Below are 22983 nucleotides of genomic sequence, written 5' to 3' on the forward strand. Positions count from 1 at the left end.
TGATCTCTCTTGTACCTTTCTTTCTACAACACTGCGCATATCACAGAAGGATCTGTCTGATAGGACTCTGATCCCCAGCTACTGTATCTGACCCACTGAGCTGAGATGAAATGCTTTGTCATCATCCATTTAATCACAGAGAGCCACAATTTCAGACCGTGATCACAGAGCAGATCAGCAGTAATTCTGCTCCTCTCCTCTTACACTGTCACAAATGTCTGAACACATCAAGGTCTCTTTGAGCTTTCAATAACCAGGCCAACCAGATGAGCAAAGGGACAAAAGAAAAAAGTGGAAAAGCCAGACAGAGGGAGTGAAGAAAAGTGGAAACACAAATGGGAGGAATTTAAAGTGAGATGTGACTGGTGTGTTTTAATATGTTGTTGTCCATTATGATTCATAGTTCATGTTTTCATCGCTTGTCCCCCACAAGGCATCTCTGACCATCAGCCAAAATATGTACTGTACCGCTCACTGAGACACACAGACATGGAGGGAGGGGATGAATAGCAATGGATGGATTTGAGAGGGGCGGACCAAAGAGGCATGCAGCTTGCAGCATGTGTGCACACTGTGCTGCCTTCAGGAGCTGTCAGAAATTATACACTCAAATGATCCAACAGTGAAATTTCCATGATTCCTGAATGACCAAGAAGTTATTTATGATTATTTATGACATTGTTTTTTAGTCAAATTGGATTATGTGTATCAGTCTGAATAGAAGGGTCAAGGGGGTATTTTTAATGACACAATGAAGCCATGTAAACAGCCCAATAGAGTAAAGGTGATTTGTTTTACATTACGGTATTGTATATGGAAGTCCATCTCTGCCATGAAGAAAAACAGATAATTAAGTGAAGATTCAGATGTTCCTTCAAATCTAAATTATGAGATAAGAGGCAAACATTTTGAGATCCTGACTCAAAACATTGAATTTTACTATCATACAATTTTGACTGAGCATATTTGTCAATTTAATATCTATTTAATTTTTAGTTTATGGCAGAAATAGGCTTCCATCTAATTTGTGTATATTTGTGATCTCCACACCCTCTATGGCACATAGAACATTTTTTGAATATCCACCAATTTAACACAGTAGAGCTAAAATAATAAAAGTGTCAACTAACAACAAAGTAGATTTGGGCACAAGATTGTGTAATAATGCAGAACATCTTTATTCGATGTTATACTTTAAAACAATTACAATCATTCACCACCAGCCAAATAAACCTGCCTAATGAACATTTACCTGTTCCCCATTTCCCATTCAGCTACTGTCTCTCAAAGGCAGCATCAGAAGTTTGTCATTTGTTCTGGATTTTTTCATACTTTTGTGTCATTTTATATCTTATTTTATTACTTTTATAATATCTAGTTGTGACCATTTTATATCATCAGTCAAGCATTATTCTTCTAAGTAGGCTATGCCCTGGATCAAACTTCAAAAAGTCGCACACCCCCTTTGACCATGAATTTGGTTTCTTCCAATAAAACAAAAACAAAAAGGTGTGGCGTCAGAGCACGTAGGTGCGCATTAAGAGGTGTAGCTAGGCGGCTACAGATAAAGATGTTTTGCGGAAATAAATTGTTGTTATACACACTTAAATGAATTTGAGAAACGTAGGCATAATTTGGTTTGTGAGATAGTTGGCTATTACCAGCTAAAGTTAGATATACAGTATGGTCCTTTAGCTCTCTGGCTAACCCTAACCGTAGCTAGTCATGAGTTGTGTTAGCATCCTATCTTTTAAAAAAAAAAAAAAAATTATATGCGGGTATCGGATATTGAGGATTACGAGGGGCACCTGAAGGCAGCACATAGAGAGAGAGCGAGGGCGAGAGCAAACTGGCTGACAGAGGGGGAAGGGGAGGCTCACTGAGCGATAGATTGGATGGAGCAGCGGAGAAATAAAACCTTATGTGTGGCAGTCAGCTGAAGACAGAGAGACGAGGTGGAGAAGAGGTGTTGTGGCAGAAACGGTGTCGGGATCAGAGAGGGACGCGCAACAGAGAGAAACACGCACGCCGGAGCTGAGAGGAGCCTCAACAAGGTAAGGATGCGTTCAACTCCGTGCAGCTCTTCACCACTGTGCTCATGTGTCTGACAAAGAGGAACTGATGGCTCCAGGGACTCTCTCAGGTTGGTCTTCATTCACACAAATACACACCAAGGAAATGCATAATTAAAATGTATTTTGTTTGTTTAAGGCTTTTTTTTGTTTTTAAATCGAGGTTTGAGTAAGGATTCCTGAGTGTGCTGCATGTTAATGAGGGGTGTGTATCACCTGTGATTGATTGATTGATTGATTGATGGCCAACTCCTTACATGAGCTCACAGGCTACAGCATCATTGACTGTATTATAATAGAAAGTAAAATCAGCATTCTCCAATTTTTAAAGGAGGAAACTGATCAGTATTCCTGGAGAGAGAGAGGTGGTTGACAGGACAGGCCTCGAGCTGTGACCTGGTCACGCTTTGCTGCAGGCCAGGATGGGCTTTATGGCTTCATTGGCTCCCAGGAGCAGCAGAGAGATTCAGTGAAGGTCAGTGTTTAGTTGACAAAGACTAAAGGGAAAATATGCACCCAACCCAAGAACTCTAGGAACTTACCTTCCTTTTTTGGGGGTTATTATGCCATGTTTTAAAGTAAACCAACCAGATCAATTGATGGTGGAAGATGATATTATTTGCAGCCTCTTGAGTTTTTGCCAGTCAGCCATCACCCCGAGGTCCTCCTGTGCTCAAAACACCTATTTGGCTGTTGAATTCCTGACACAGACACCCAGATGTCAGGTTTCCTTCACCTCAGACACAAAGCTAAACTCAGTCTTCCGACACTAGAAGTAAATCTTTATCCCACTGTGTCTCTGAGTAGGCGTATTGAAGGTGTTCTGAAGCGATGTTCGTCTTATAAGCCTCTTAAAGGCTGTCTGGCTCCCTTGACCTCCTCTGCACTAGTTTGTTTTTAAAATTTTATTTCCAGTTTCTTTTTTATCCGAGCACAATTGATTCTAAACTTAATGTGAAGGTTGGCAGCACGGTAATAAAGGATGAACTTTAAATTAATTTAGTTCTTGTGTTGTTGAGAGCGTACTGCTTTGCATAAAATAATGAAAGCCCTCTCATCTGCACACTATTCCAGCTGTTGGCTGACCTTATGATTAAAGCTGGAACAAGTACTCGATCGACAGAAAAATAACAGGCAACTATTTTGTCTTTTTTCAAGCAAAAATAGTGTGGAAAATGCCAAACATGCCCTGGTTCAAGCTCAGATAAGAGGATTTAACTGCTTTTCTTGAGCATAAATCATTTTAAACAACATATTTGAGTGTTGAGCAAAAAGATGATTTCAAGACGTCCCCTCAGACTCCTAAAAGTAACGAAGGTTGTTTGTTTGTCTGTATTTTCTATCATTTCAGACACTAAATGATCCTATTCGGGATGCAGACAGGGGATACTTGTTTTTCCACTCAGTATAGAGAATAATTTAATATCTTTCAAATGAGAAATATTCTAAATCTTTCCTGGTGTTGCTATAGATTATGTTAATGCTTCTGCGAAATGTACAATGTGCGTACTTATTTTTTTTCTCCAAACGGATATTGGAATGAAATCTGTCATCCAGATACGTCCGATCAGCCATGTGGGTGGCATGAATGGACCGCGCACACACACAGAGTGGTGGGCAGATGGCAGCAGCAGTGTGCCGGCGACCTCGCCCCTCTCTGTCTCCCTCTCGGGACCTGTCCAACAGCAAACGAGTATGACAAACAGGTGGCGTTTGGATGTATGTGTGTGTGATTGGAGAGGAGAGACACAGGGTTAAGCTCACCGAACACAATGTCAGTATAATAAAGTACGACGCTGACTTGACTGTTGATTGAGGCCGTGCTTAGTTTTCTAGCGGAATGATTAATCTTGTCAGGGTCGAGTTTTGTGAAGAAGAACGGCTAAAAAGGCAGAGCGAGGGAGAGACACCAGGGACGTAGTCAACCGGTGGAAAACTCACATCGGTCAACGCATAAAAAGGACGATCAGCAAGGATTTTAATGCCGGTCTATAAACATCAATGCTTTGTGATTCGCAGCATCTGATGCATGAAGAAGAGGAATGTGAATATGAAACGGTGTCGTGATCCAGCACACTCGTGTTAGCACCAGCAGCCAGGGAGAAACCACGAGTAGAGACGTGAAACGTTATAAAAAATCAAACGACAAAACAAAGTAAATCAAATCTGACAGTTTTACTACGCTGCCATCGAGGCCACGCCGGGCCGTAGAGCCTTATGAGATACATCACAGTACTAGTGAGCTTTTAGCAGGTGTTGTAGTAAACAACAAGACCACAAGGTCAAACAGTTTTCACGCTATTATACTGAACTGCTTTTATTATAATCTAAGCAGACACCTGGCTTGTTGAAGTCTCCTTGAGCATCTCCCCAAACCCCAACGTTACTGACACAAGGTGATGAGAAAGAAGACTTAATATCCGCAGACGACAAATTATGAATTATTCATTTCAAAAAAATAATCTGTATGCAAATGTTAAGCCAGTTAACCTTTTGTAAAGGAAGTAAGGAGGTTTCAGTGTATAAAAGTATTTTAATTTAGTCGATGCTAGAGTCAGTTCGCTGATATTATCGGCCTTATTGTCTTATCACAGACATGTTGTCTGATATGTGTTGATATTAAACCTTTTTACAGTTGGAAGCTGAGCGGTAGCGTTGCACTGCTCCACGGTCTTATTTGGGTAAACATTCATCAGCACAGCAGGGTTTTAAGAGAAATGCTACAGCTAACATGCTTACATTGACCATGCTAACATGCTGATGTTTAGCAGGTTTGCCACATTAACCGTCTTAGTTTAGTGATAGCATGCTAACATTTGCTAATCATTGCTAAACACAAACCACAGCTGATCAGCTGATCAGAATGTGAGTTTTGCAGGTATTTCCTCATAAATCAATGTATTGGGTAAAGATGCAGTCTGGACCAAATATCATAGGTCATGGGATGGAAAAAGTGATGGGCCTCACAACAAATCCTCACATTGAAAAGAAGAAACGTGCATCTTTTTGAATAAATTACTGTAAAAGATATATTGGTTAATAAAAGAGTTATAGATTAAATTTCTGTCAATCAGTTATTTGAGAAACAGTTTCAGTCTTCAGTTACGTTTGTTGTTCAATTTCCTGTCGATCTTTGTTGGAAAAGGTAACAAAATGCTTTTCAGTACAGCCTTCGCTGCATCCTTGCTGCTATTCAGTTTCTCCTCTAATCTACTCGTCCTTTCTAATCTGCTTCATTGTATTCATTGAAATCCTTGGTGATGCACACAGCCGCGAACACTGCCGTCTTAATTCAAGGAGGCTGCATAATACCACCATATGGCCGGTGGGAACCTTAAGTATTTAGACGATAGACTGGTGAGTGAGAGAAAATAAAAAAACAGAAAGATGTCGGCTTTAAGCTCTTCTCAGCCTCTTGTAATTAGAGATAGAGGGTGGGATGGATGGAGAGAGGATGAGACGGATGAAAGAAGGTCAGGAACTTGGGCCAAGTGTGCAGAGAGGAGGGCTGAATGTGGGGATTTACCCCAGAACTGTTCGCTCTGTTGTTTGCATCAAGTTTCCTCAATGGAGTGGGGTTGTGTGACGGCCAACAGACGAGCAAAAACAGAATCAACTTTCAATGTCGGATAAAGAAAAAATGCAGCTTTTTTTGAGTTTTTAATAACTTCTTCTGAAAAGCTGGAGGACACTATTTTTCCTGCTGTGGTATCGAGCAGCAATAACAAAAGCAGCAGATTTCAGGCTGGCAGGCGAACAAAAACCCTGTAAACGTCCCCATTTAATAGCTTTTCAGGATGACTATTTTATCCCCCAAAATGAAAGAGCTTACATAATGATGTTCTTTCAGCTTTCTTGGTTTACTTGCTTGTTTGAGGAAATCAACTTTATTCTGATAATTTATAGTCCATAGCTTTCAAGTGTCTCTGTTTTGCTAGGTGTCTTCTTATGTTGAAACCATTTGAGTAATTACTTTATAATTTAATGAAGTTAATTAGACGTTGCTGAACTTTTACTAAATTGAATAATTTCCAGCACAGTTAAAATCTGAGATGGCAGTTTCTGCGACTAAGCTAGTAGCTAGCATTAGCCAGATTTCAAGGGTTTTGTTCTTTATCATATCATATCACTAGCTAGCTTTTCCGTGATCCCTCTTGCTTTAGCTGTAGTTGGCTAGCTCTCTCTGTGTGGCTCCGCTAAGCTAGCTAGCCTTGGCAGCTAGTTTTTTTTTTTTTCTTTTCATTTACAGGTAGGCCTAACAGGAAGCCTCCAACAGGCTGGAGAAGTAATAAGTACATTTTGCTCTCGCTAATTTTAGCCAAGGCTATCTCACTAGCTAGCTTTCCTGTGACATGTCTCTTTTGCTTTATTTGAAGTTTGCGGTTTGTCTCTCAGTGGCAGATAATGTATTGTAGGTTTTTGGTCTTTTCATGAAAATGTAGAATAACATGATTTTTAATGGGTCTAACGTCCACAGTCTCAGACCCTGCTCATCTCTTGCGGTCAACCTGTATGCCCACCATATTTTGTGGCTATCCTTCGATGGCTCCAGGCCCCGTTTCCTGCTGACAGAGACGAAAAAGCATTAAACAAACATGAATATATATATTACCACGGTGACTTGCGTCAGTTGACAGTTTGCAGGCCTGCCACAATGCCTGTAGGCTGTGTCGAGGCTGATAATGTGCAGAATGGATTTTTAAAAGTGCTGCTTTGACAGTGCTGAGGGAGTGAGAAAGAGGACAACGTGCTGACGGTGGTGCAGCATTAGACCCAATCAATCTGTGGATATTAATATCGATGCCTGATTGATGGTCACTCGTGGTCAGAGGTCATGTTCCAGCAGTGACCCTGCATGTGATTACAAGACACTGGTGGTGCTAGTCTGTCAACAGCCAGATTACAGTACATTAAAGGAGTAGTTTTTGTTACCTTTGGACAGAGCCAGGCTCGACATTTCCCGCTTTTCCAGTATTAAAGATAACCTAAGTTAACTGTCTGCAGGCTCTAACTAATATCTGACATGATACTTACTTTAGATATGAGAGTGGTGTAGTTCTTCTCATTTGACAACCAGAAGCAAAAAAGCATATTTCTTAAAATGTTGAACTATTCCTTTAAGCAATAGACTATAATATCAAAATGCAGAAGAGGATATTTAAATGGATAATTAATGGTCTGTTCATTCTCCCATCAGCATCCGTGTGGCGCTGATGGACTACACAGCAGCACTGACTGGACAAAAAGTCAATTACAATGTGTAATAGCTGTTTTTCAGAGCGGCGTATAAAGCTTGTTTTTAATCACCACTCAGCTGTCTGACTCACAATTGAATGCAATACATTTCAAACGTGGCCCAACCTGGGTTTTACGAACAATTGTCACCAGCTCAATGAAGGTCTGTTTGTGCTGTTGCTGTTTATTCTAATTGCTGCTTTGGCAGGATGCCATCGTGCCTTCAATCAGGTCTTTCTTTTTTTTTTTTCCCGAACTAGAAATTTCCTTGGCAGCTGGTCTGTTTTCATCAGACCACCGGGGGGAAATGGGACCGTGAAGTGACAGGACATGACGAGGAATTAATGCAGGACAATTGTAAATCACAATCATTCTGTTGACGGGGACAAACAAGAAAAAGTGAGGATTGATTCAAAGACAAACCCGTGTTGGTGTAACTTCATAAGGCTGACAGATGTCTCCATTCATCTGTCTTGATGGTAAATAAATTTGTCGAGGGCTTGACAGCTTCCTACGTTGCAGACATGCTGATCAGGTGCTTCTGGCTTTTGGTTTGATTTTGACGTCAAGTGTTTGTTTGTGGTGATTGTTGAGGTCTAACAATGAGATTCCTGAGTGAAAAACACAGTCGCCTACTTTCAGATTGTTTTTTCATAAGCCTCCATGTCTGCTCCACACATTTCCTATGTGGCGCCCATCATTTGTTTGTCTCCAGCTGTGTCCTGATTGTTATTTTGAATCAGTATTTTCCCAACAATGGAGTATAATTTCCTGTCCTGACACAGTGATGGGAGAGATTTTTCTTTCGTCGTGCCCGGTTGTTCGGATTACAAATTGCCATTAAACACATCATCATATATGACTTAATACAGATTCTTAAAGATTAAATGTGGCCACAATGATCTGTAGGAATTAAACTAACAATCAACAACTATCAATTTAATCTGATGATAATTTCCACATGCACATCACAATTTTCCAGAGTGACATCTTCAAATTCTCTTGTCCAAAACTTAAAGACTTTTCTCTTACTATCATAAACGAAAAAGAAAAGCTGCAAACATCAAGAAGCCAGAACGGACAGATGTTTGACATTGACACTAATAAATTAGGCTTAAGAAAAACGATCAAATAAAGCAGAAAATGTACCTTAACAGTGGATTGTTTACATCCTCAGGCAGGTGCAGGTCTGTGAGTCTAGATGGGTTTAGTGGAGAGTGCAGAGTCCTCTGTCTACCCTAAAGAGAGATGTGTAGGTTGAGCCATACTCCACTACGTTCATCTTATTACTGCGACTCTCCCTAAGACGTGTCTGTTAGTGCTCAAAGCCTCCCACCTCCACAGCCAGCAGCAGCAGCAGCAGCAGTATGTTCCTCACCTGCTGTGTACCTGCTGCTGCTGCGTGTGATCGACTGCAGGGACTGTTAATTAACATGGCAGTACTGCGTTTTGATATCCTCGCTTTAATTTCCGTCAATGTAGATCTATATTTGTATAGCGCCAATTCACAACAAAAGGTCTGCACCATCCTCCAGTTTATAAGAAGCAGCGACACAATGTCAGCTAACTTTTTACTGCTGAACGTGTTTTCGCTTTGTTTCCTCTTTTGGAAATTTTGCTTGATAGTGTTCAAATTTCCTTCACGATTCAATTTAAATCAAGGACATTCTTGTGGAACAAGATTACCTGTCAGAAGTTAATTGTTAATTTATCAGACGTCTGGTGGAAACACTTTTTAAAAAGGTCACGTAACTCAACGTCGTATTGAATAATTTTATCTGCCAGCTTAGTGCAACATTTACTGGCTTCATTTAGTGTTTTTTTTTATTATTGATTACATTTTTCTTTTTGTCACAGAGCTTAAACTAAAACCTTCACAGCCTAAAACCCAAATATATTTAATTTTCTACTACTACTAACAATAATAAGGGGGAGGCAGCAAGTCCTCCAAGATTAAGAAACTAAAACCTTGATTAAAAAAATGACTTACACAAACTAATCTATATCTACTGTAAAATTACTAGAAAACATATGCAGTACTTCTCTAAACATTTTACCTTTTGCAAATCCTCTTTTTTTGTATGTTTATGTTGTTGTATCTCATCATCTCATTTCATTTACATGTAAATGTTTCTTTTTATCTTTACACCAGCGCTAACGCTTAATGCTCAACGCTTAATACTGAGCCGACCTGTTTTCTCGTCCAATGCGTCCCCCTGTACTGTTCACCCTGCGTACATATAGCAAATCAAACTGACCTGTGTAATCCTGTTTTATCTGAAACAATCAGTCAGTTATTACAATTGTTGCCGTGTTTTCTGTTAGTTGATTATTTGGCCTAATCTCAGCTCTAGTTGGAAGACGAACACTGAGATCACCAACAGAGACGGCTTGTGGTTCCTCATAATGAGCGGGGCCCGAAGAAATCTGTTGTTTGGAGATGAATTTGGAAACCTAATGAAAAGAAAGTGCCCTGGATTAAACACAATCACAATGAAAATCTTTTGTATCGATGCCAGATCGAAGCCACACGCTTCACTGCACCAGGCTAGCGAAGTGTATCATGTGACATAACTCAAATACCATTTAATTAATCTAATCAGCGAGACACTTGAAATGTAAACACATTGGCAGCGGAGGGTTGCCATGGTGACAGATGAGGTGAAGGATCCTATTGGTTGGAAGTGGTCAGTGTGATCCGACCTCACTTTGCTCCAGTTTTGCAGTCACAGGGTTTGAAATGAAATGAAACGCGTCGCGCCTCGGTAACGAGAGCGGCCAGTAATTATATTGAAAGTTGGGCCGAGTAATGAGTTGATGCATCACTGTCAGAGCGCGGCCGGCCGGCTGCCCTTTATCAAAATGTATTTACACTTAGAAGTAATTTCAAATTAGAAATGATACGCTCTAATAAGTGAGCTACGAGGTACTTGAATGCACTTGTCCGAGCTCATTGTGCTCTATTATTGGCAGCTCTCAACAACAGCTTAGAGGTTTTGTTTGCACCTACCAGCCAGTTTGTATAAAATCCATTCTGTTCAACATAAATCTCACATTTAATCCCATCGTCCGAATAAAAACCACAATGTGTAGTTTTCATTTAATCCCTAAACAAAGAAACTGATTCTAAGAATAAAACCAACATTTTTCTGAGAAACTTGAGATTAATCTGCTTTTTAGAAATGCAGACAGTCACAGTGTGTGGTGTTTTGTTTTTTCTCCATTCCCAGCTGTGTCTGCGATTTTTCACCTTGGTCGTACGTGAGGAGCAGAAGGACTCCAGTGGAGGGAACCCAGCGGCTTTGTTCTCCCTCCCTCCTCCCTGCTCTCCCCCCTCTCTGCTCTCCCCCCTCTCTGCACCCTCCTGCCTCCTCTGAATGATTGAAGCCATGCCCATCGTGTCTGCAAGCACAGGTACGAGCCAAACATGCTCAAGCTACATGTTCATTCTCCCGATGCTTTCTAATGTATATCCTTATAAATAATGCAAGTGGTAATATATGAAGCGTACATTAATGGAGCTTAATGCACACGACATTAGTACAAACAAAGATGCTAATAAAAGAAGCTTAAAAGCATTTTCAGGTTTAAACTTGGACAATATATGACAATTAGTTTTATTGAAATGATGGTGGTTAAAAGTCTTCTAAGGCAAATATTAGATAAATAAACTACACTTTATTGTTACTAGTGTAAAAAAGGAAATGTTTTGTATTTCAGGAAGGTCTTGGACCTCTGAGATTTGGATCCTTAGTCAGTCCACGTAACATGTTGTGTTTTTTTGTGGTAGAAAAAATAATAGACATTCTGATGTCTAATGAAACGGTGTCAAAACAGACCTCAGATTCCAGATCTTTGTGTTTAGTCCATCTGTCTGTCCCATTCTTGCATATCTCAAGGACGCCTTGAGGAAATGTATTCAAATTTGGCACAAATGTCCACTTGGACTCATTTTTTGGATTTGGTGGTCACACGTCCATGTTAACTTTCAGTGTCAAGTATGGCCTGATTTTTTTATATTTTTTTTTTTGGTAGGTCAAGGTAGATAATGTATCTTTTGAAATGGGTGATCCATACATTACTTTATGATCTATAGGGCTGCATGAGACTCTGGCCCTGCTCACCTCTCAGCTCCACCCTGATGCCAACCATAAAGAGGACCTGGTTTTCCTCAAAGATGTCTTCAGTGAGCGGAGCCTCGGTTACCTCATGAAGGTACCGCACATGTGTGCGAGTTGAAGTCAACGCGAGCTAAAGAAACTCTGTATTTTTAAATTAAATCAGCTGATTCTGAGGGAATACAACCTTCTGTCCTCCCAATGCCATGTCAATAAGTCAGTCTTTGTGTGTCTTTGTGCCGTTGTGTTGTACATCCCAGATCCATGACAAACTGAGGCAGTATGAGAAACACAGCCCGACTCCAGTTCTGCACAGCGCCTCCTGTCTGGCAGAGGATGTAGGTGCAATCTTTCCTCAGTGTCTCACAGCCAGACAAAATCTGAAGGTTGAATAATATTGTGATATAAAATGCCAATGAAACAATTATCGTAATCATTGAGAAGATTGTTTTCTGATTTTAAATCGTCAGCTGGCAGAAGAGCTTCAGAACGGAGTGATGGAGGATGATGAGAGAGAGCTGCTTCTGCTGCTGACCACTCCTCACCTCAAGGTACTCCCACATATATACATTTTCCTTCTTACAAATGCTTCTGATCTCTTTTAATGTTGCTGCGTTTCAGTGCTTTCTGCTTGAGCTGCTCTGATTTCCCTCTAAGTTGATCATCTATTACATAACACCAGCGTCAGAGCTGTCTGCACCCCTTCCCCCCGTCCCCTAGACGTAGACAGCTCAGCCTAATTACTCCGATCAACTGATTGTTTTCAATTTATTGGCTTTCTGAGGAGCGGGAAGAGATGACGGCTGTGAATCTAGAACAATCGTCTGAAAAAGTAGCCAGGGAAGGAGATGTCTTCCTTCTTTTTCTTTTCACCAGCTTTTTCTCAACACAATCCACTTTCTATGCTGTACTCTTTGCTTTTTCTTGCTTTCTTTTTAAGATGTTTCTGTTCAGACTCTCTTAAATCTTACATTTGTTTGTCCATCTTTCCATAAAGGCGGTGCTGTCCGCCCACGACACAGTCGCCCAAAAGAACTTCGACCCGGTGCTGCCGCCCCTGCCGGAGGATCTGGACGACGACTTGGAGGAAGAGTCGGTCAAGATTGTCCGCCTGGTGAAGAACAAGGAGCCCCTGGTGAGGCAAAATAAAAGCCCTTTCTTCTATTAACAGCTGCTATTCTTGTGCCCTCAAGTGAGGCTTTAAGACTCTATTTACTTTAATGGAGCAGCTTTGAGGCTTCAGAGAGCTGCAGGGTGTGAATGTGTGATGCTATGAAAAAAAACATTCTCAAGGAAATCCTTCAAGCAAAGGACAAAAAATAGATTGTTGTTAACTTGTCAGAAACGCCTGCTGAAGTGACGGCAGTTTTGCAGCGACAGCAGCACAGTTCGATCCAAAAGTGACAGAATATGAACTTAAATGCCGGCGATTCAACCTCCAGTTTGTCTTTTGACTTTCTGCCACAGACTCGCACAAAGAAGGTGTTTGATTTGTTTCTTTTCATGTGGCCCTGCTCGTCTTTCTGACATGAGGTGTCAGTTATTTCCATTAGGTGGCGATCAAATATTGTACAATCTACCAACTAGACTATAAAAAATAGTTTGGGAAAAATACACCTTGATACACCTTTTCTTGCTGAGAGTTGGATGAAAAGATTAATACCACTCTCATGTCTGTGCCATTGAATGTATAAAATATGGTGTGAAGCCATTGTGGAAGTGCATAGTTTCCTAATGGCCTGTAAGGAGGGACTTGACTCCCTTGGTTGTATTTTTGTCCAATTGTATGGAAGCTTATGAAAAAGGATGCTACTTCTCACTTGATTTATTATCTCAGTAAACTTTTTCTTAATGAGTTTATGGTCTCAATCGTTAGTTTCCAGTCCTCTTCAGTACAGCATGATGTTCAGTTTGTAAATTATGGTCCCATTTAGAATAAAGTAGACGTGGCTAGCTAGCCAAGTCGCTACAACAGCTTGTCCTCTGGTTCTCTGTTAGTATCAATCAGGATATCCTCCCCAGCTCCACCCTCGCCTCCAAATATGGTCACAACCGAGGTGGCTGTAATGCTGCAAAGTCGTGGTTTTTAATTTGTAGTCCACAAACAAATGTGTGACATCACAACAGGGCTCACACTTGGTCTGTACGCTAAATGCCCTTTCAGCTAGTTAGCATAGCATAGCATGAAGACTAGTATCTGTAACAAGTATCTGTACCAGCGCTTCTGAAGCTCACAATTAACAAACATTTTTTGTTCCATGTTAGGGATGCAAATTTTAAGCTATATTTGTAATCGATAGTCGGTTGCTCGTTAATCATTAACAATAATAATTATTCTATTATTCCAATTAGTCCATTATAAAAACTATTTTGTTTGTGGCCGTCTCTGATTGTCGACAATACATTTTTAGGTTTGGTTAAATTCTTAACAGCGATTCATTGAATAATGACAATCATTAACATCTCTAATCCTTGTCGAGGCAGATTTTGTTAGCTTTGAATAGAGCCAAGCTAACGGTTTCCCCTTGTTTCTAGTTTCTTTATGATGAAGTATCAAATATCTCCACTCAAACAGAGTTTAGGCAGTTGTTGATCTTTCCAGTAAAGCCAGAGGTTTGTATCAGTTCAGTTAATTGAGGATCATCGATGTGTTTTGGAAATGATTTTTGCTTCCGTTCCACCAGGGAGCAACTATCCGGAGAGACGAGGCGACAGGAGCTGTGATCGTGGCCAGAATCATGAGGGGAGGAGCAGCTGACCGCAGTGGTGAGACACAAACAGGGTTATCACAAATATCACAATGCAAACATCAGTTGTGTTCTTTGATAACTGACTGAAAAATAAGATGAAATAATAGTGATGCTGCAGCAAAGTGTCAAAAGGAAATAATACAGACACTCAGTAAAATCTGTTCCACTCAGATGTGGAATGGGAACTTCCCACCCAACAGGACTTTCTTATCTCCACTGATACACAGACCGAGAAGTGAGGAGATTATGTTGTGTAACCCCTGAACTGTCAACAGAGATCAAATCCTTGAGATTAGTGCCACGAGATTGCATATTTTGAGATTACAAACAAGGGTTGCTCCTGGCTGTTTGCCATGAAGATGTTATTGACTTCATGCCAACGGAAAATCCTTCTTTTTTTTTGGGTCATCTGAGCCTCGTACATCGAAAATACTGTTAGTGGTACCACACGTGCCAGGATTTTCCTTTTGCTCTATTTTCCTTTGCTCATAGGCTTGTTTTCAGCTGACTATTTTTGTGGCCGTGTGTTGTGTTTGCGTTCCCAGGTCTGGTGCATGTGGGCGATGAGCTTCGAGAGGTCAATGGAAACCTAATAACCCACAAAAGGCCAGATGAAATTAGTCAGATTCTGGTAAAGGAAACAAAGCATCATACCATTTCAGATACTGTATGATTATTCTCTGGTGATTACTGTGGGCGCAGTGGATGATGATGCTGCTCTGATGTTTTTGATCAGTCTCAGTCTCAAGGCTCCATCACACTGAAAATTATCCCGGCTGTTGCAGAAGAGGACAAGCTGAAGGAAAGCAGGGTGAGGACCCATTTCACACGTGAAAATGAACTTGTTCACATCGATTTCTTCTCATTTTCTTTTTTTTTTTTTAATTGAGCTGCTCCCAGCTATTCTTTGTCAGTAGAACCTCCTCCTACCCATCCACCCACAGACCAGAATCATAACCTCTAAATGAATTACTGGATACTACGATCAAATCACAGAGAGACATTACTTTTAAAAGCCAGGAAACAAAACAGTGTGTAAATAATGCTGCGAGTTTGACTTGGTGGAGGAACAGCAGAATTAACATTTTGGGGAAAATATGGCTATCTGCTTTCTAGCTGCAAATTAGATTAACAGCGTTATAATATATATCTTCATGCTTCCATTAGGTCTACCTCCGGGCTTTGTTTGACTACACGCCCTATGAGGACAAGGCCACGCCCTGCCAAGAGGCAGGACTTCCTTTTAAGAGGCGGGACGTCCTTCAGGTTGTTAGCCAGGAGGACAACACCTGGTGGCAGGCCAAGAGGGTCGGCGACTGTAACCTGCGCGCAGCCCTCATCCCATCTACACAGTTCCAGGAGAGGTAGACAGTCTTAACTCTGCTACGCAGAGCATTTGTAAATGTCTGACTAGGCTTTCAGATCACAATTAAATCTTTCCTCTCTTGTTTCTGTTTCTCCCAGGCGCCTGAGATACCGGATAAAAATGGGTTCTTTCCCGACCCCAACGTCCCTTAAAGCTCCGACATGTAAGCCTACCTCCCCTCTGCAAATCAAAAACCGTCTCACACAACCTACAGTCTAACCATAAATGTACAAGAAGCTTAGATCTACAGATACAGCACGTATTGGCTAAATCTCATCTAGCCAAGGAGATGCAGAAAGAGAGATTATGAAAAGAGAACAGGGGATCGGAGGTTAATCGCCAAGAAAAAATACATAATCCATCGTTTCGTTTCCTAATCCAATTTAAAAGTAGAATGAAACAAAGTGGTTTGAAAAAGAACAGGTGGTGGTGAGTCCAGTCTTTTCTTGTACCCATGAGGTGTTGGAAATAGTTTTTGTTTACATGAAAGTGTAAGCCATTTGTTTTATAGACTTTTTATAGTTAATCTAGACAAAGCACAGGATGGGAATGTAGATGAGAAAAGCTAAAGGATTTCTAAGTGTAGATACAATGAAGATATGACAAAAGTTGTATAGTGTACCTTGAGCAGGACAGTAGTAATATTACAGTACAGTGGTTTAAATATTCTGTCGCTCTCTTTAGTGATATTTGTGTTATTCCTTGCTTTGCTTACCTCAGATGATCGTGCTGAGAGAGGTACGTGAACAAACCTCCATGTTTGAAAACTCATCCCTGCATTGACTCCATGTTATCATGGTCAGAGTTTCCAAGTGAAATTCTGTCGGCACTCCATCTCAAGTTAGAAACGAAACCCCACGAACTATGGTTGTCCTCCACAATTCAGCCTTTTTTTTTTTTTTACCTTCACAGCTGCCTCAAAATCCTAGTAATGTTCCTGCATTTAACCTAAACATGAACCTCTCCTCCCTCCTCTTACCCTTTCTTCTCTTCCTGCATGTCGTCCTACAGAAGACAGTGACAGTGAGGGTGCTCTGAATGGAAAGGACATAGGTGAGAAGGCTCGATCAACAGGTTTATACCAACCGCTGCAACATCTCATTTCTGCTCCGTCTGTGTGCTAACACATCCCTTTTTATTCTTGAGGTGTCACAGCTGAGTCCTGCTTTGGCTTTGATTGAATGGTTGGGACAGGTGTAAGCTAAAATGTGTGTTCAATGCCAGGTGTAGCTCCTCACCTCGGCACGCTAAAAAAAAAAAAAAAAACATTCACTGAAGAGATTTGTTTGCTCCCCCACACCTGACCTGATCTACTGATGTCTTCACGGCTCAGTTAGCTGCTTCTGGCTGCTCTTATCGACTTAATGTGACTGTGCTTCTGTGGGTTTATTGTGCCTGAAAGCATTATCACAGCCATTTTGAACAGGATGTTATTTCCCACATCTGACTCCATCATACAGATTGACTCTAACTCTACACAGACAGGCTTATACATATGTTAGGAGATTTCTTCATGATGTTATCGATCTTTTCAGTATGCTGAGGGCAAAAAAGATGAATCACGGATTCTGCATTAAGATGTCTAAAAACGACTACACCTGTTATTATATATTTTGTTGAGTTGTGTACTTACATTATCTCAAATGTTTCCAACAACGTTCAAACCAGAGAACAAATTTAACGGCTTTTAAAATTATAGAGGCTTATTGACAGATATATTTACTTTTTAGCCATGCTAGCGACAGTTGTATACAGAAGCCCTGAGAGGAAAGTGAGGGGGAAAATCTAAATTAATCAGTTTTTCATTTGTGAAACAAAAAGGTTTTGACTGGCTCTTTTTTATAATTTGAAAAACAGGTGGGAACAAAAGTTTTGACAGGTGAAACTATTGTTGTTGTAATACTCATTTTGGCCACAAGAGGGTGGAATGCACTTCTGTGTTATTATGGATCCATCTGCTTTTCTTGGCAAGGCCCCACCTACTTTAGAAAATGGATCAACAGAATATTTTTCCTCTGTAGCACATACACCACTTTGGTAAGGAGTAATGACTGAATCAGAGGATACGCCCTAATGACTTCAGTGACCCCTCTACTTTTCCTTTGCGGCATCATTAGCACAAATTGTCAGACTTGTCAAAGCTGAAGAACATGCTGTCAATTACTTGGTTATCATCAGCGTGTGTTAAATAACATTGCTGTGATCATGCTGAGGTTGCTCTGAGCTAAATGCTCGTACGGCCTCAGAGCCACATAATGTCCTATAAGCAATTGCTTCATTATGTTCTTGGTTATTTTTTCAGCATGCAAAGTAAAGAGGTTAATCATGAATCAACCTAAAGATAGACTTACAGATCAGGGTGAAGGATTTTTGTCTCAGTCTACGTCTTCGTCTCCCGGGCAACCAAGGCCAATAGATATGATGTAGGTAAACATAGTTTCTTGTTTAGATTCCAGTACCAAGTAGAGTCCTTAAGTAGATATGAGTGAACAGTAACCTTATGTGGACACCTTTCATGGCGAGGTATTCAGGAAGTGATTTTGATTTTAATTGATCAGTTTGATGGACAAAGATGTGAAAAATATAAAGGTTAAAAATAGCTGAACTTCTGCTTTAACAGTCACTGATTTCCTTGTGTTTTCCAGTGTAGAAGTGGCAGTGTGTTTGTTGTGGGTGTACCTGAGCTCAGTACTTATTGTGCTACAGCCACCGAGCTTCTCACGGTGTCTTTGTGGCAGCTCATTCTTTCTCACTGCGCTTCGCAAACGGCCTCTCGTCACGCTACATGCTAAAAGGGTGCTTTGCTTGCGATTGGTGAAGAGGTAGACACCGCATGCATGGCTTCCCAGCTTGTGTTGTGTTGATGAGATTAAAGCTGGCTGAATAAATGGTCTAATATGAGCTGTAGTTTCTCCCAAGAGGGCAGCCCCTGCCTTCTGTGGCCATGCCTTCTCATGGGATTTTTACTCAGGTACCTCTTACTGACTTCTAACAGTGTCGTCTGTGTCGTGTGATGTATGGGAGAGGTTTTTAATTTGAATCAGGGAGAAATGTGAAATTGATGGACTTGTCAGTTTGCTCTTTAATAAGTTTGTAGCTAAAGTTTCTCAATGTGAAGATTTCAAAGTGGCTTGTTTATGTCTGCCCATCTAACGTTTGCGTGTCTTCGACCACAGCTGGCCTGCGCCGGAGTTTCCGTCTCAGAAAAGATCGCCAGAGTTCACCAGGAGAGCCTCAAACTCCTGACGCCAATCACACAGAGTTCCTGATTTATGAAGAAGTAACACAATATCGAACCCGTCCGGGTGAAAGACCTCGGCTTATAGTGCTGATAGGTACGCTCACTGTGGGGCTCACTGCTTGTGATTGTAGAAAAGAGGTTGTTATGAGAAACACAAGACATTTGAAGAACTCTAATAGCAGAATTAGGTGTTTTCTGAAATATGTTGTGTCCTCTTGTCTGTTCACAGGGTCTCTGGGGGCTCGGATCACTGAGCTCAAACAGAAGGTGATTGCTGAAAATCCTCGACGTTATGGTTTGGCTGTGCCTCGTAAGTCTTTATGCTTTTTAAATATTTTCTTTTTGGCTTTTTTTAAAGCCTTACACGCAGGTATAAGATGTCACTCAGTGGCTAAGTTGCATTGTGGGTAATGTAGGCACCAGGTTTTGAAAAGGAGAGATCTCACTTTTGTATTTCACACATTCTTCTTTCTGTAAACACACTTTAATGTGTGAAATTGACCCTTTTAGATTAGATTACTGTAACCCTTTTATGAAGAACTACACCAAAAACTGATTTGCTATGATGTGGCAGCATTTGCACCAGCCTTGCTCTTTCTTGCATTTGAGAGTGTAGATGTTTTGTAAATCACTAACCTTATGAATAAAAATAGTGATATACAGTAAAGGTAAAAAAACACAAACAACTTTTTTCTCAAACATTTTAAACACACATGGCGAACAGGGGTTTTTCAAGTTTGAATATTGTGTCGAGTATAACGTACATTTAGAAAAACAGTAGTAGTATGCAGTAGTAAAAGAAATGACAAACATAAATGTTAACTCACAGAAACATGAATCACAACGAGACCACGTACTGTTCTGCTTTCGGAGAGGCTCAACACATGCACGGGTGTTTAATCATCATGACTCACGCATTAGTTATGCATGTGTTTTCTAACCTTATTCTAAAATGTTACACCCAAAAAGTAGGAACCGTCTGTAATTATCTCTCCTCTCCACCCTCTCCTCCTGCTGGCTGTGTCAGACACCACTCGAGCCAGGAAGTGTCACGAGAGGGAAGGAGTCGAGTACCACTTCATCACTAAAGCTGCTTTCGAGGCCGACATCCAGAATGGCAAGTGAGTATTGGACACTAAATACGTCTTAGTGAATCTTAAAAACCAAGCAATTATGTGCAACACATGGTTTACTTTTATTTATTTATTTATTTATTTATTTATTTAAGGATGCAGGCTGTCAACAAGAAATGGATTAATTGAACCCTCTGTTCACACAGTGCTCCTCTCGTTCATAACCTATATTGGGACAAATATTTTCCACAGAACTTATTTTGTGATTTCTGTTTCTGCCTTTCATTTCTGGCCTTAAGTTGTAATTCATGGTGATGCTGTATTTCTGCAGATTTATTGAATACGGGGAGTACAAGGATAACCTGTATGGCACCAGTTTGGAGTCAATTCACAGAATTTTGGATCAGAAAAAGGCCTGTCTGGTGGATGTGCAGCCAGAGGTTAGTATCTACACAAACAGCCAAACACAGAGTTGATTACAATCACATTACTAATAACATTCACTGCTGTGTAAGGACTGAGACAGAGTCAGGTGTAAAACATTGATGTATCCTCCATCAGAAAACCAGTCAGGATCATCAAAAAATGTACATTTCCTTTCATATCTGTCTAAACTGTCACCTGTGTTTTATCTCGTCTCACTGAGATTATTGCAGCTCATTCCACCTGTCACCAACCAGCCGTATATTAAGCTAATCTGACAGTTAAATTACAGTTGTTAAAATTTTACTTGTCACATTTAAAGCGTGACTAAGTCTTGATTCAGTCTACTTTGAGCTGAAGGTTATATAACCTGAGAACGGCTGTGCTTGCTGTTACTTTTTTTTATGCCTTTTTCTGGAGAAAGTCATCAGGAGAAAACAAAAAGGTGATTTTGATCATGATCAGTTATCTTGTTAGCGATAAATTGGTCTTTTTATCTTGAGGGGAAAAAAACAGTTTTCTCAAAACAACAGAATAATTAACCTGGGATCTAAAGTTAATGGCATTAAAAAATATTGTAAGCACGGCTGTTCTTACCTTCCGTAGAAAGGAAGTTTAAAACTGAAGTAACACAACTGTTGGCTTATATATCGAGCTGCCTGGTTAAAGGGATGTTTTGTTTTCCTACGGTCAGGTCCTGAAGACTCTCCGTACCACTGAGTTCAAACCATATGTCATCTTTGTAAGGCCTCGCATCTATGATAGTCAAAGGAAACTCCTTGGCTCCTCTTCCTCGCTCAGCGCAGGGGTCACGGTGAGTTACAAGAAAACGCTGCCCAAAGGAAACCACTTCATCATGGGTCTTGTACAGCCTCTACACAGATTACATTAATTTGAAGATACTTCAATAAGAAAAATGATTTGAAGTGTTTTCTGAATCGTCTCTCATGCCTGCTGACCAGGAGGACGACCTGCAGGAGATGAAACAGTCAGCTGAACGGATGGACGAGTGCTACGGCCATTGGGTGGACTACGTCTTGGTGAAGGAGGACGCAGCCAGTGCCTTAGCTGAGCTCCAGGCCGTACTGGAGAGGGTGCAGATGGAGCCTCAGTGGGTGCCCGTGTCCTGGCTGAGGAGCTAACCTGCTGACTAATTCGACTGGTTTATGTCGGATCAGTCGACCATTCGTGCGTATGTGTGCGGAGGACAGATTAAAAACTGTGAGACGCCTTCTGAATGTTGGAGTGATCTAGTGTTTACTGCCATACTAACCATTCCACAAACAGGCTTGTGACAGTTGGCCGAGTAAAGTCAGTATTATAAAACATCTGCAAAGACTGGAGGGTACATCCCAATCTCTTATCACACTCCTCACTTGAACCAGAAGTTGTTCTGGTCTGCCGTCCCCCGTATTTAACAAAATGAGACATCAGTGTTTCTCAACTGTATTTGAAGGCCATGTCAATGAAGTATGACTGGTGGCACAGCTGCATCATCTGTCCATTGTGTTGTAGTCACACTGTGTGAGCACAACAGTGCTCATTACAACTTAAATATTTACTTTAATTCAATTCACAACGTGCCATAATGTGACATGAGTGATGTCGAGGTGTAATGTCATTGAGGAATGTTGCAGACAGTGAAGGCAAGAACGATCCTCTTTACATCGTCTTAAATAACAAATGCAAAGGAACCTCTGTAGAGTCCTGCATAGTTCCACGGTTTGTTTATTCTAGTCTTTTACGTCAACAGTGCTGATAAGACTTCCACAAAGGATCCTTGTTAATAGCTTCTCCAGATGCATCTTAGGAATTGAGACATCCCTCAAGATGCTGAGATTGATTTCCAGGGCACAGACAGGAGGAGAGAGGAGGCGAGGATTCACAAAATAGAGGAATAAGAAAGGGGCCCCGGGCATCTCTCCATGCATTCTCAGTGGGGACAAATGCTGCGTTCCAGTCAGTGACTGAGGTTGGAATTTCCTCGTTGAAATTTCATGGATGCCAAAGGTTAACAAAAACAACACAATGATGTCTCTTTGGCCTCCTTGCATATATAAACAAATAGGAGGGGAAATGCTAGGATATGCCACTGTGCATGTTATTATAACTTGGGATCTAAATACTCTGTTCGTTTGCCTCGTCGTCAGACAACTGTTCCCTCATGATGATGGGATAGATGGATTCGTCCCTGCGTTTCCAACTTTGTGGCGTTCTGTTGTGCATTTTCTAGCATGAGGTCAGACATTTCCAAGTTCAGTTATCTGGAACGCAGCACAAAACATGGGATGTAATTCAAGATATTTGGGATGTACCCTGTAAGCTGCTTTTCCCCATCAGTCTGAGCATCAAGCAAGCCTTTCTGTTTAAGATTCTTCAGTATAAAATGACTGTATATCTCAACTGTACAATGGCAGTGTAACAGCTGACAGGCATGTCGTACATGCATGTAGGATAAAGATCCATAGTCAAAGATCTGCACTCTGTATGATCAGTCATGTGAGACGTCTACTGTAATAGCAGCTACAATGTGAAGTGCCATATCCAGCATTTACAAAACATATAATTGTAAAATGAAAGACTACATCTGCTCCTGCTGGAGACTGTACTCATGTTACCGTTACCTGACTTTAAAGTCTGAATTAAACAAGAAAAACGTGTTGAATTTATGTGTTGGTGCTGCTGTCTGAAGAAATAAAACTCAC

At 40.8% G+C, this 22983-nt stretch overlaps 1 protein-coding gene across 3 annotated transcripts; it reads left to right on the forward strand.

Annotated features, from left to right (window-relative positions):
- Window positions 1–1824: 1824 nt before the first annotated feature.
- Window positions 1825–22943, forward strand: LOC311250848 (MAGUK p55 subfamily member 3-like). 3 transcript variants are annotated; one of them, XM_084342945.1, is made up of 21 exons: window positions 1825–2054; window positions 2404–2547; window positions 10538–10721; window positions 11404–11522; window positions 11686–11763; window positions 11896–11976; window positions 12423–12560; window positions 14110–14191; window positions 14721–14806; window positions 14912–14986; window positions 15343–15539; window positions 15640–15704; window positions 16262–16279; window positions 16553–16594; window positions 18450–18512; window positions 18718–18876; window positions 19012–19092; window positions 19810–19903; window positions 20187–20295; window positions 20973–21092; window positions 21241–22943. In XM_084342945.1, the coding sequence occupies exons 3-21, from the start codon at window positions 10685–10687 to the stop codon at window positions 21418–21420; spliced, it is 1824 nt and encodes a 607-aa protein (XP_084199071.1). In that variant the 5' UTR covers window positions 1825–2054; window positions 2404–2547; window positions 10538–10684; the 3' UTR covers window positions 21421–22943. The 3 variants fall into 3 exon arrangements, with proteins under 3 accessions (XP_084199071.1, XP_084199070.1, XP_084199072.1); XM_084342944.1 differs by lacking the exon at window positions 2404–2547; XM_084342946.1 differs by lacking the exons at window positions 2404–2547; window positions 18450–18512 and having other exon boundaries at window positions 1826–2054.
- The last annotated feature ends 40 nt before the right edge of the window (window positions 22944–22983 follow it).

Source organism: Pagrus pagrus (genome assembly GCF_965226575.1).
Source record: "Pagrus pagrus genome assembly, chromosome: 21".
In the NCBI taxonomy this organism is placed as follows: domain Eukaryota; kingdom Metazoa; phylum Chordata; class Actinopteri; order Spariformes; family Sparidae; genus Pagrus; species Pagrus pagrus.

Coding starts and splice junctions, on each gene's coding strand:
- LOC311250848 (XM_084342945.1), top strand. CDS start 10,685: ATGATTGAAGCCATGCCCATCGTGTCTGCAAGCACAG. Junction 11,977..12,422: donor TGACCACTCCTCACCTCAAG/GTACTCCCACAT, acceptor CTTTCCATAAAG/GCGGTGCTGTCCGCCCACGA. Junction 18,513..18,717: donor CTCATGGGATTTTTACTCAG/GTACCTCTTACT, acceptor CTTCGACCACAG/CTGGCCTGCGCCGGAGTTTC.